This window comes from Prionailurus viverrinus, chromosome E1 (genome assembly GCF_022837055.1).
Source record: "Prionailurus viverrinus isolate Anna chromosome E1, UM_Priviv_1.0, whole genome shotgun sequence".
In the NCBI taxonomy this organism is placed as follows: Eukaryota; Metazoa; Chordata; class Mammalia; order Carnivora; family Felidae; genus Prionailurus; species Prionailurus viverrinus.
Genome location: NC_062574.1, coordinates 45455983 through 45467893, shown reverse-complemented (window position 1 = coordinate 45467893; position 11911 = coordinate 45455983). Strand labels below are relative to the sequence as shown.

At 56.4% G+C, this 11911-nt stretch overlaps 1 protein-coding gene across 1 annotated transcript; it reads left to right on the top strand.

Moving 5' to 3' along the window:
• The first annotated feature begins 2893 nt into the window (after window positions 1-2893).
• On the top strand, window positions 2894-11633 carry CPSF4L (cleavage and polyadenylation specific factor 4 like). Its single transcript, XM_047832147.1, has 8 exons — window positions 2894-2996; window positions 3543-3593; window positions 4336-4488; window positions 7454-7549; window positions 8486-8579; window positions 9003-9042; window positions 10228-10392; window positions 11371-11633. Exons 1-8 carry the CDS (start codon window positions 2894-2896, stop codon window positions 11461-11463), a joined length of 795 nt encoding a protein of 264 aa, XP_047688103.1. The 3' UTR covers window positions 11464-11633.
• Window positions 11634-11911: the final 278 nt, after the last annotated feature.

Here is an 11911-nt window from a genome sequence, read left to right as displayed (position 1 = left end):
TGGGAGACCCAGACCTGCCCCCAGTTGCCACCAATTAGCTGTGGGACCTCGGTAGTCACCTACTCCCCTGTGTGTCTATTTGCTCATCTGTAAAAGGGGTGAGGTCTCCTGCAGCTGAATTTCCGAGCGGGCGGATGAATTAGTTTGCTGGGGCCACCAGAACAAATTATCACAGAGGCGATGGCTTAAGACAACAGACATGGCCTCCCATCGCGGAGGCCACAGGTCCGAGAGGGCGGTGCAGGCAGGGCGGGCTCCCTGGGGAGAACCGTTGCCGCCTCCGTCGGGGTCTCTGGGGGTAGCCGGCCACCCTGGGTGCTCCGCGGCAGCCGCCAGAATCCCGTCTCCTCCTCCGTCTTCATAGGGCTCCTTCTCTGCGTCTCTTCCGTCGCTGCGTGTCCCAAGCTCTCCTCTTGTAAGGCCCCCAGCCATGGGGTTTAGGGCCCACACGAATTCCAGGAGGACCTCACTGAGATCCTTAGTTACATGTGCAAAGATCCAATTTCCAAATCAGGTCACATTCACAGGTACCAGGGGTTAGGACTGGGTCTCCCTCTTTGGGGGAGACCATTCAACCCACCCTAGAAGGCATTTGGGGTAAGCAAAGGCTGCGAATGCCAGCTGCTGTCATTCTTAGGCCAAATCAGTGACTGTGCTCTGGGACTGGGGAAGTCATCTAGGCAGCATCCTGGGGACACCCTCGGCCGGCCAGGCACTCAAGAGGTGCGACCGGGAGTCCGGGTCGTGGGCGGGGCCTTGACCGAAAGAGGAGGGGCCGCTGGGGTGGATGGAGGGAGGAGTCTGCACGGGGGCGGGCGAGGGGGGGGGCCTCCTCCAAGCTCGGCTCTTGCCAATGAACCCTTTCCGGCCACCACAGTGCAGGAAAGCATCCCTGGAGATATTTCCAGGCTCTAATTATTATTTTTATCATCCCTTAAATAGCTGCCTGTCCTCTCCTCCTCCATCTACTCTCCAGGGTGCCTACCCCTTCCGGGACGCTCCGCTGGCTTCATGATAGAAAACTAAGCTCTAAGAGACACTCGAGTTTCAAATGCCAATCTTGTCACCCCCACCCCTCTAACAGAAGGACTAACTAAACCCTGACCAACCCCCTCCCCACCACCACGTTGCTTCATTCTCCATGCCCTCATATGGCTGGCCTCCCTTCTGGAACATGCCCATCGCCACCAGACGCTCTTCGGCCGCCCCTCCCTGCCCGTGCTGAGCGCCCCCCCCCCCCCCTTACCGTTCATACCCCTGTTAACCTCCCCCTGTTAGCCATTATCGTCCCCCGGGACCAGCGTGTACCTCCCCACTTGGCTGGGCTGTCCCTGGGGGCAGGAACGCAGCACTCTGTTTTGGGGCCCCAGTCCCTTGTACGTAGATGCTCTGTGGATGTTTATGGAAAGAAACCATCGAGAGATCAGGATTTGAATTCCGTGTCACCATCTTCCCAGCTGTGTGCCCTGGGCCTCGCTGAGTCGTGATGTCCTCATTTGCCTGCCTGACTGCCCTGCGGGGTTGGTGTGTTGATAGATGAATGTGTTCTCAGGACTACTAATCAATGCACGGGAATAGGGTTCCTGCCCCAGGGGCGCCCCTGTGCCCCAGCCTCCCACAGGCCCCGGCTCGGCCCCCTGCCTCCCTGGGAATGAAGTCAGAGGGAGGCCCGGGCTTTTGGAAACTCTTGGATCCCTTCCCCGCCCCTCCCGGCCCCGCCTCAGCTCCAGGTGTCTCTCTCCCCAGCTATTTTCTTTTCTGATCCCGAGTTCAAAAGAACACCACCAAATCGAGGAGGAGCGCGGCGACAGCCACGGGAAAACAAAAGCCAGCAAGCAGGCTCCTTCTTGCAGGCCCGCTCGGGCCTGCAGGGCGCTGCCCACCTCTCCCCACTCGCTCGGTCCAGGAAGGAGGGCGTCGGGGTTCTGCGGGCTCCAGTGCGACTCTGAAAACACCAGCTCCAGTTGGAGGGAAGGCCAGTTCAGGGCCAGGGCGTGGGGGGAGGCGGGGAGCCTGCCCTAGTTAGAGCCCTAAAATGCTCCTTTGAAAGCACTTTCAGATGTCCCCAGCCCTGGGGGCAGGGGTGGTGTAATAATAATAAAACAACATTTGCATAGAGATTTCGTTTACAAAGCACTTTCTCAGGGGTGGGAGGCGCTGGGGTGGCCTGTGGAATCCTGGCTGGGAGGCCTCTGGTTGGTTCCACCCCCAGCCGAGCTCGCGATTGTGTGCGCGTAAACAAAGCGCTATTCATCCAACTATTTCCGATTCCTCTGGATTTCGTTCCTTTTTCCCTCTCCCATGAAGAGCAAGCTCAGGGCTTGTCACTCAGGCCAGAAAAGGGATGTCAGGAGTCCCAGAGGGAGGGGTCGGCTGGGACCCGATTGGAGGGAAGCGGGGAGGCGGGGGGGGGGGGGGGGGCGGGGGCTCCCTCCCTCTGCACCCCTGCCCCGCCCACCCCCTCACCCTTTGGCCCCCAAGCTCCTGGGAATCAGAACAGCCTCGCTGTGGTCGGTTTGTGCAACTCTGCTCAAGGCTAACCTGTGGCTTTGTCTTCATGTTGAAAGACTGAGCACAGGTTTGGTAACGTCTGCGCATACGCCGTGCGTGCGTACGTGCGGCTTTGCTAATTCTTCCCCAGCGGCGCGCATTGTGAGCGGGATGTTAGGTACACCGCGCGAGGGCGCGGGGCCCCGGGGCGTCTGCACCTGCACCAGGTGGGAGTAAGAAGACAGCTGTGCCCAGAGAGCAGCCCAGCTGTCACCTGGCCACTGGCATCCGGGGATGAGGGGGGCAGCACCAGACCCTGCCCCCTTAAGGGCCTCTGATGGGCTATATAGGGTGCACCTGCAGGGGCTTGAGCAGGTTTGGGCGGCTCGGCAGGAGATGGAAGATGCAAGAGATCATTGCTGGGCTAGAGCAGTTCACCTTCACCTTCGAGAAGGATGTAGAGATGCAAAAGGGCACTGGACTCCTGCCTTTCCAGGGCATGGACAGTGAGTGAGGACAGGGTGTCAGCCGTCCCCCTGGGGGACCTTGCGCCGTTCTCTGGGCTCCTCCGCTCAGCCCCTTCACTGCGGCACACCAGGGGGACCGAGTTGGGGACTGGGGCCTGCCACCCGTGATTCTCAGCTCAGCACCCCCCTTCTCGGGGGCTGAGGGCTCCCCTCTTACATACTCTCCAGGATTCCAGGAGAATGGAGCTGACTTCCAGGCAGCCCATTTTCCAGACGGGGAAAGCAGAGAGATACAGAAAGGGAATGGTGAGAAGCCAGGAAAGTCCACATTGGCCTCCTGAGTTGCCTTGGGCCCCTCCATCACCTGTGTTTCAGAGTTGGGGGCTTAGGTGTTGAGGTCTTGAGGCTGGTTCTGGAGGCCAGCATCCAAAGAGCCAGGCCCTAGCCCCCAGGCCCAAGCTTTGGGGAGGTTCAGGGTTGCGGGGGTGGGTGGGGGTGGGTAGGGACTTCCTGAGGAGGAAAAACCCCCTGGCAGGTGCAGCCTCTGGTGAAGCTACCTTCTCTCTTTCCTTCTTCCCCTTCTAGAGTCGGGCTCAGCTGTGTGCAACTTTTTCGCTAAAGGGCTCTGTGAGAAAGGTGGGTCAGCAGGTGAACCGGGGCGTGGGGGGCTGGGGCCGTCTACACATCCACGCCCTCTTGGAAAGAAATCCAAGTGCTCTGGTGGAAGGTCACACCCAAGCGAGTCATTGGCCGGGTGAGGGTAGGACTATTTACAAAGAACCCCTTCCCAGCAACCCTCACATTCTATCAGAGGGGTGGCCAAGCATGAGGCTGGTCCTGTTTAGGAACTTGGGAACCGGGGCATCCTTCCTGCTGATGGCCGTACCCCCCGTAAGAAGGTAACAGAGTCACACAGGACATTTCTACTTCCTTCTAAGTTGTTAGTTACAAAGCCGGCTCTTAGGTCAGCACGTTAGGTCTCCGGGGTCAGGAAACACAACCTTTGAGGGGGGTTTCTGAGACCTGGTTTTAGCAGGCCCTTAACAAGCACTATGTGCCAGGGGCCGTGCTGGGTGGGGGTCCCGGGCTGGAGCCACGGCTCTGCTCTCTGGTAGGAGCCCCACCCTGAGCCTGGAGGAGAGGGGGGCTGTGAGGCTGCTGGGAGCTGTCCTGACCCCCTGGGGCTTCCCGGGGTTTGAGAAGCAGGCCAGGCAGAGAGGAAACTTTGGGCAAAGGTGTGGCAGTGCTAAGGCAGCCCGTCCTCCGTGTGGCCTCCACCAGGGGTCAGGTGACGGGATGGACGAGGGACACGCTCCTCGGGAATCCCAGGCAAGCAGGGGGTGGGGGTGCTCCCAGCTGGCTGCTCTGCTGTTCCCAGGGAAGCTCTGTCCCCTCCGGCACAACCGAGGGGAGAAGATGGTGGTGTGTAAGCACTGGCTGCGGGGACTGTGTAAGAAGGGCGACCAGTGCAACTTCTTGCACCAGTACGATGTCACCAGGATGCCCGAGTGCTACTTCTACTCCAAGTTCGGTAACGCCCCTTCCTGGCTCCAGCCCTTACCTAGGGGGGTTGGCAGTGGGGACTGGGGAGACAGGAAGACGTGTGACAGGGAAGCCCAAAGGAGACTGTGTATGTCTCCGGTGGCTGACCGGGCCTCTCTGAGCCCCAGGCGCCTGCTTTTCCAGCCCCCTAGGAACAGTGGAACTGTACTCTGGGATCCCTGTTTCACTGGCCCACAGGCTCGGGCACACGCTAGTAACCCCCACCCCCACCCCCACGGGAAGGGTGGGGTGAGGCTGGACTCAAAGGCCGAATTGTTTCCCTCTGCAGTCCTGGCTAATCACATACCCGGACTGTCCGGAAATAAGCCTGGAATGGGCCGTGTCTCTGAACCTGGGGTGGGTCCGGGCCAGCGTTTCCCAAACAGCAGGATTTGAAAGCCACTTTCACGATGCTTGCCAAACACAGAAAGCACCTGTGCCGTTGACCTGTGTCACTGTCGATTCTTCCGACTGTCTTGTTTTACGGAGTGTTATTTTAGAAGAAAACTTTGCATTGCTTCCGTAAGCGGAAAACTAGCATCTCTTATTGGCAATGCAGGGTCACTGTAAACACACAGTCATGAGGTTCAGAAGCACAGCCTCTAAAATTATCTTGTGTGGTCGGGTTGGGACCAGTGTCCTCCTTCTCTCTGGCCTTCAGACCTCCTTTTGTCGTGCACAGGGCTGCCCGGGGCAGGAAGCCACAACCACTTGCCACCTCATTTAAGATTGAATCGGCAAGTGTGCCTCAGATCTTGTAAAATATCTTCCCAGTGAAATTCTACAGCTCAGTGCTTTCCAGAGCTGGAAGGAGCCTTAAGGATTATCTAGTCCAGTGCTTTTCAAACTGTGTTCCAAAAGAGTGACCTGGAGGGACAGAGAGCTGCCACAGTCTTCAGGGACGTCTCTGACTGGGGCAGCTTTGGGGTAAGCTGCCCTTAGTGCCAGTGGCGGGGGGGCAGTGGGGGGAGGTCCCGGCTATTTGGGAAGAAGGCGAAGCATCCCCAAAGAGCTCCTCCCGGGCCAAAATTCTGTGTCCTGCCTGCTGGGAGTTGAGGTCCCGCAGCCTGCATGTGTTCTTGGAAGGGAAGGACAGAGTTTACCTGAAGCGCAGCTTCCCTTGGCCAGCACCTAAACCTCTTTCATTTAAAAATGCCACTTACCATTCAAGAAAAAAAATTTATAACATTTATTTATTTTTGAGAGCTAGAAGGTGACAGAGCACCAGTGGGGGAGAGGCATAAAGGGAGGGGGGCACAGAATCTGAAGCAGGCTCCAGGCTCTGAGCTGTCAACACAGAGCCTGATGCGGGGCTCGAACTCACGGAAACTGAGATCCTGACCTGAGTGGAAGTCAGACGCTTAACCGACTGAGCCCCCGGGGCGCCCCAAAGTAATTATCGTTCTTATTGGAAGTAAACTGTTTTATGTAGAACATTATGTTGGGAGGTGTTGGAGTGGGAAGGGGCGGCTGAGGGGGCCCAGGGTCTTGGGCCCTGCAGCTGGCTGGCCTCTTCTAACAGCTACCTGGGGGACTCCGAAAAGGCTGACTGGAGGGTGAGGCGCGGGTGCCACCTGCTGGCCGCCAGAGGAATGCAGCGAGGCGCATCCAGGCCAGGACAGAAAGGCAGCATTGCACTGGCAGGTGACTTCCCGCCGCTGCCTCCGCCCGCCCGCTGCCTCCTAGATCAAACGCTCGCCAGCCCTAGGGGAGGGATGTCACTTCCATTCCTCAAAAGGCGGGAGCCCAGAGGCTGCACTCTGCCCTGGGCTGCACACGGCAGTTCCCCTCTCTGAGCACTGCTGTCCTCGTTTGTGAGACGGGAAGGCCAGGAGGGAATGGTGATTTCAAACTGTTCTTAGGCATCAGCGGTGAAACCTGCTTTGCAGAAGGGCGACCTTTAAGTAGATCTCTGGAGAAGTTTGAAAACCAATGGGGCGAACACCATCAAGTCCTTTTGGCTCTGAGAAGCACCGAGTTGTAGACTTTTTTTTTTTTTTAACGTTTATTTATTATCGAGAGACACAGAGCGTGAGCAGGGGAGGGGCAGAGAGAGGAGACACAGAATCTGAAGCAGGCTCCAGGCTCCGAGCCGGCAGCACAGAGCCCGACACAGGGCTCAAACCCACAGACCATGAGATCATGACTTGAGCCGAAGTCAGTTGCCCAACCGACTGAGCCACCCGGGCGCACCCGTGAGTTGTAGGCTTTTAAGGAGGATGGGATTGGAAGCATCCACCAATTCTCTACTCACATGAGGTGAAAGATGAACTGATTCCTCCCCATGCTCCTTCAGAGCCCTGGGCTCCTGCAAGAAATCTAAGAGTGTTCTTACAACAATTCTCCAGTGGTCTGTCCCATGAGGCTGACTCCTTCTAGAGGACCCGAGTCTTGGTCTATAACCCACAGCTTACAGCACAGGCATCGGGCAACCACAGGGGTCCCTGTGTAGCATCTAGCATCAGACCACCACCAGCTTTGGAGCTGGTCTTGTTGGCCTGTCCGCCAGAAAGGACTGTACCCTGGTTCTAGAAGCACCGTAGGTCTCCGTCGCAGAGACGAAGCACAGAGGGCCTTGATTGAAACGCATCCACACTGTGTCCTCTTGGATCTTTAGGGGCTCGCTCTGGCTCTCCTCTCCCCGCCTCTTCTTCATTCCTTCCTCTCTGGTGGCCTCCAGATGCCTTCCATTCCAGTTCCTCCCTCTGGATATCTGGCCCTGCCTCTGCTCTTCCAGATGTGTTTATTCTTACCCAAGTCTTACTTAGCAAGTAGTATTGGGATCCATTCTTCTTAGATTGCAAGAAGGATTAGAAAATCTTTGCTGTCTTCCAAAAGCTGCTGCTGATGGAAGGAAGGCAAGTGGAGTCTAGGCAAGGCGGTCAGTCCACTTTGGGGAGGGTGGAAATGAGCGTTAAGATGAGCCCGTTTTTAAAGAATGCTGGACTTTTCAGGTGATTGCAACAACAAGGAATGTCCCTTTCTCCACGTGAAGCCAGCTTTCAAGACCCGGGACTGTCCTTGGTATGACCAAGGTTTCTGCAAGGATGGTGAGGCCCCGATGGAAAGGGAGCACTAGGTGATCACGATGTGGGGGGTGTCCCCAGCAGGGGAAGGATGCATATGCCTGATAAGGCCCCATGGGGGTGTGCCCCTGGGTTAAAATCCCAACGGAAGACCTTTCCATAGTTCTCCCCCAGGCTCGCCCTGATGGAAAAGAACCTTCTGTGTATTGTAACATTCAGCCTGGCATGGCTTCTCCCAGCGGGCTTACTTGGGTTCAGATCCCAGTGACTTCAGAATGTATCAGCTGCGTGACCTTGAACGAATTGCTGAAGGCAGTTCCTCACTTATGGAAAGGGGAAACAGCTCCTTCATAGGGTTATTGAGCTGGCAGATATAGGACCTCACAGGAAGCCCTTGGCATCGGGTCTGGTCCAGGGGAGACCGACCACATGCATTCTCTTGTCTATTTCTTTTACCCACCTGGGGGAGGGGGTGCTGTCACCTAAGCGTGCTCCACCTGCCCCATTAAGAGGCAGGGTCCCCCCATTGGAGTCCCTGTGCTCTGAATACTGCGCCCTTTACTTTCATTGGTGTTCAGGTGCACTGTTCTGAGTCCTCAGCAGTGTTCCTTTGGGGGTATTTTAGGGGACAATTAGTAAGCTGTGGTAGGGTTAGTCTTTCCTCAGCTGTAGCTTCTGGAGCTAAGTAAAGGTGACAAATGACAGTCTACAACCACGTAAATCCTCCAAGATGCAGTGTGTCAGGGACGCCTCCGACCCCACTGCTCAGCACTGGCCAGCTGGCACCCACCCCAGCACATTCCGAGGTGGCCATTCCCCTCTCAGTCACGTGGCTAGGAAGCAGGTGCTTTGGGCAGGAAAGGACAAGGTTTATATACCCTGTTAAGTGGAGAGCTATGACTGCCATACCCTCCCGGTGAGATTTTTCATGTGTGTTTCTGGCTGTTCTCTGCCCAGCAGGTCCCCTGTGCAAACACCGCCATGTCCGTAAGATAATGTGTGCTAACTACTTCGTGGGCTTCTGCCCCGAGGGACCCAGGTGCCAATTTGCACAGTAAGTATGACACCTGGATTAGCAACTCTAGTACGGTGCCTGCTTTCTGGCTTCTGGATCTAGATCCTTCTATACCTTCACTGGTCCAAGGTGGAAAATGAAGTGTCTGGTGAGCATGCCCCCCCCCCCCCCCCCCAGGTGCTGCACCAAACTCTACCCTAGGCTGTTCATGTGTATTTGTGCGGGGCTGACAGGCATGTAGCTCTTCCCAAACTGTTCTAGAAATGAGCAGAAACACTTAAAACCCACCCCAACCCTCTGCAGTTCTCCGTCATCCCCTGGCTGGGGCATGGGCTCCTTCCCCAGGGGGCTCAGAAACCGGAAATCCGCAGTAGGCTGGCGAGGAGCACGCTAATGAGCAGGTGATGGAGGGCTGGAGCCAGGCTGTAACTGTCTCTCTCTCTCTCTCTGTACTTCCCTCAGTCCCAAGATGAATCTTTTATTCAACCCGAGTTTCACGAAGGTGAGTGTGCAGGCAGGGAGGGGGCAGGGGTGTTTCGTTCCCTTTACCGCACGCGCTCCCTGGAGAGCGCTTACTCTGTCTGGCACCGCACTACGCCCAGCTGCCCTCACCCTCGCACGATCCGCTCCAAGTACCCGTCCCGGGAGAGGCACCCGCCACGGCCCAGACCCCCTCCCACCTCTGCAGCCTCTGCGGCAGGTAGCAGCCCTGCTCAGCTCATCAGCGCTCGAGTTCTCCTTAGTGGGCGGCATGTGTGTGTAAGCAACCTGTGGGGTTCCAACTCACGACCCTGAGATCAAGAGTCGCATGTTCCTCCAACTTAAGACAGCCAGGCGCCCGACGTGCGTGGTTTTTTGATAAAGACCAAGGGGCCCAGCTCCGGGCTTGCGGTCCAAAGTCGTTCCTCTACATCGGGGCCATCCTGGTTGTGCCCGGTCCCTGCGGGAACACATACTCTTCCCACTGCTACCAAGCACTGACGAGCACCCGCATCAGGGGTCAGCAAACTACAGCCTGGGGGCCAGATCGGGCCACTGCCTATTTTTGTACAGCCCAGCACTTGCAGTGGGTTTTTTTTTTTTTTTTTTTTTTAAAGATCGTAGGGGAAAGAAACCAGAAATATTGTAACACGTGAAAATGAAAATGTCAGTGCTCGTAGTTTTATTGGAACCGGGCCACGCTCATGTACGCGTCATCTACAGCCGGTCTCGTGCTTAGGAGTGGCTGCGCCGGAGCCCAGACGGCCTGCAAGGCCGGAAATCTTTCCTCTCTGGGCTCCTACAGAAAGTCTTTGCTGACCCCTGGTCCGGAAGACTGAAAGTCGGACGGCCAGTTAAGTCTGAAGGTGGTCAAAATAGGCGTGGGAACGGGGGGCGGGCGCTTAGCCCCTGTCAATCAGTGGCCCCACATCCGGTCCCTCAGCCAGAGGGAAGGCCGGCGCCGGCTCGGAAGGGCGCCCTCTGCCGCTTCCAGGTGGGATCTTGGCTGGAAGGTGGGAAGCCTCCTCAATGACTGTGGGCGATCCACAAGCCCAAGTCTAAGGCTCGTCGGGAGCCACGCTGTCGGCAATTAACGCCGCAATAAAGCACCTTGAAACCTGCTTTGCATGTACACGCCTGGCCGGAGCCCCTGCCCTCAGTGCAAAGTCGCCACGTCTGCAGTGTTTTCTCCTGACTTTATCAGCAGCTTGTCAACTGGCCACGGGGTTCAGCCCCTCCTGCTCGTGCCTGGGAGCCTCGCAGGCCCCCTTCCCCGCCGGAGGGACCGCTTCTCCCCGCTCAGAGGCCCCAGCAGCACCTGGTCTCCTACCACCTGGGACTCAGGGCGCCAGAGCCCGGCCCGTGCTACAGGGTGAGTAGCTGCGGTGCGACTCCCTTCGGGTCAGGTAAGACCACCACACTCGGGCCTAGGGGTGTGAATGAGGACAGTGAGCGGGCACTGGTAACCCCAATGTTACCCTAAGTCTCCACGACCTCATCTGACTTACCTCTCTGGCCAGACAAGACTTTCTTTAAAAGCTACTAAGTTAAACAGCTTTCATTACCTTCTTTGCTGCGTTACCAGTTCTGAGTTGATCTAGAATGTCCTCCAGATTTAGGGGGCAGGATTTCCTAAGGGAATGTAGCACTTTGGTTTCCTTTTTTCCCCTGGTTTATCAAGAAGAAAAACATCATACATACCTTCACGAGATAAACTCTACGCTGTTCTGTGCTTTTTATTTTAGAGATTTTATTTGTAAGTAATCTCTACACCCAGTGTGAAGCTCCAACTTCCCACCCTGCGATCAGGAGTCCCACGTTCCACCAACTGAGCCAGCCAGGCACCCTGACTTTCCTGTGCTTCTGGCCGCTCTACACTGTAAGAGCAAGCTCCACCGGGAGAGGCCAGGGAACAGGGCCCTTGCCTCTCTCATACGTTTCATTTTTGGGGCCTCTGAACATCCAGAGCCCTGTTCTCTGGGATAGTGATAATGGCTTGAATCTCAAGGTCTCTCAGGCCTGAAACGGAGCTTCATTTAAGATAAAATCCATCAAGGGTACCCGGGTGGCTCCGTCGGTTAAGCGTCCGACTCTTGGTTTCGGCTCAAGTGGGGATCTCGCGGCTTCATGGGTTCAAGCCCTGTCAGCCGCGCTGAGTGCGGAGCCTGCTTGGGAGTCTCTCTGCCCCTCCCCCACTTGTGCTGTCTCGGTTTCTGAAAATAAATAAAGTTAAGAAAAAAAAAAGCTACTTAGGCAGCTAACTAGCTTTTGTGGTTCCTTAGACAGGTTAAGATGTTTCTACTGAGATCTGAATTTATGAAAAGTTACACCCTTAATCTTTTTCTTTTAGTGTCGAAAACCGGGCCATTATGCCAGCAAGTGTAGAAAGACTCCAACAGGTAGGAGTTATCAAAAAGTAACCCCTGGTCTGTGGGGTAACTGAAGACCTTCTAGTGAAGACACCCAGTGGCCACGCTGTGGGGTCCTCTCTGTTCCCAGTGAACCCTACTGTCCGCCTCAACAGGGTAGGAGATGTGGGAGTAGCGTGCTGCGTTCGGGCTTATTTCCTCTCATTCTGTCCGTGAACGAGCTGCTAGAAACACAACAGGACTGGAGGCACGCAACCTGCGGCAGGACGAGTTAGCCATAAAACGGGGGAGCAGAATGTACATAAACTCTGAACCCAAGCTAGTGGGAACAGCCGCCCCGTCTGCGCGGCTCCCGCACCCGCTACAAGACCAGCCTGGGCTGCACGGGGCAGTTCCCGTGCACGTGGCCTCACCTGCTGCTGCAAACTGGTGATTAAACTCCGTGGTTTCCTTTGGCATGACAGCTGCTTCCCTGTTATGGCTTACTGAAATTTAAGGCTGGATCCTGTGCACGCCCGATGT

Coding starts and splice junctions, on each gene's coding strand:
- CPSF4L (XM_047832147.1), top strand. CDS start 2,894: ATGCAAGAGATCATTGCTGGGCTAGAGCAGTTCACCTTCACCTTCGAG. Junction 7,550..8,485: donor CCAAGGTTTCTGCAAGGATG/GTGAGGCCCCGA, acceptor TCTGCCCAGCAG/GTCCCCTGTGCAAACACCGC. Junction 10,393..11,370: donor AGCCCGGCCCGTGCTACAGG/GTGAGTAGCTGC, acceptor TTTTTCTTTTAG/TGTCGAAAACCGGGCCATTA.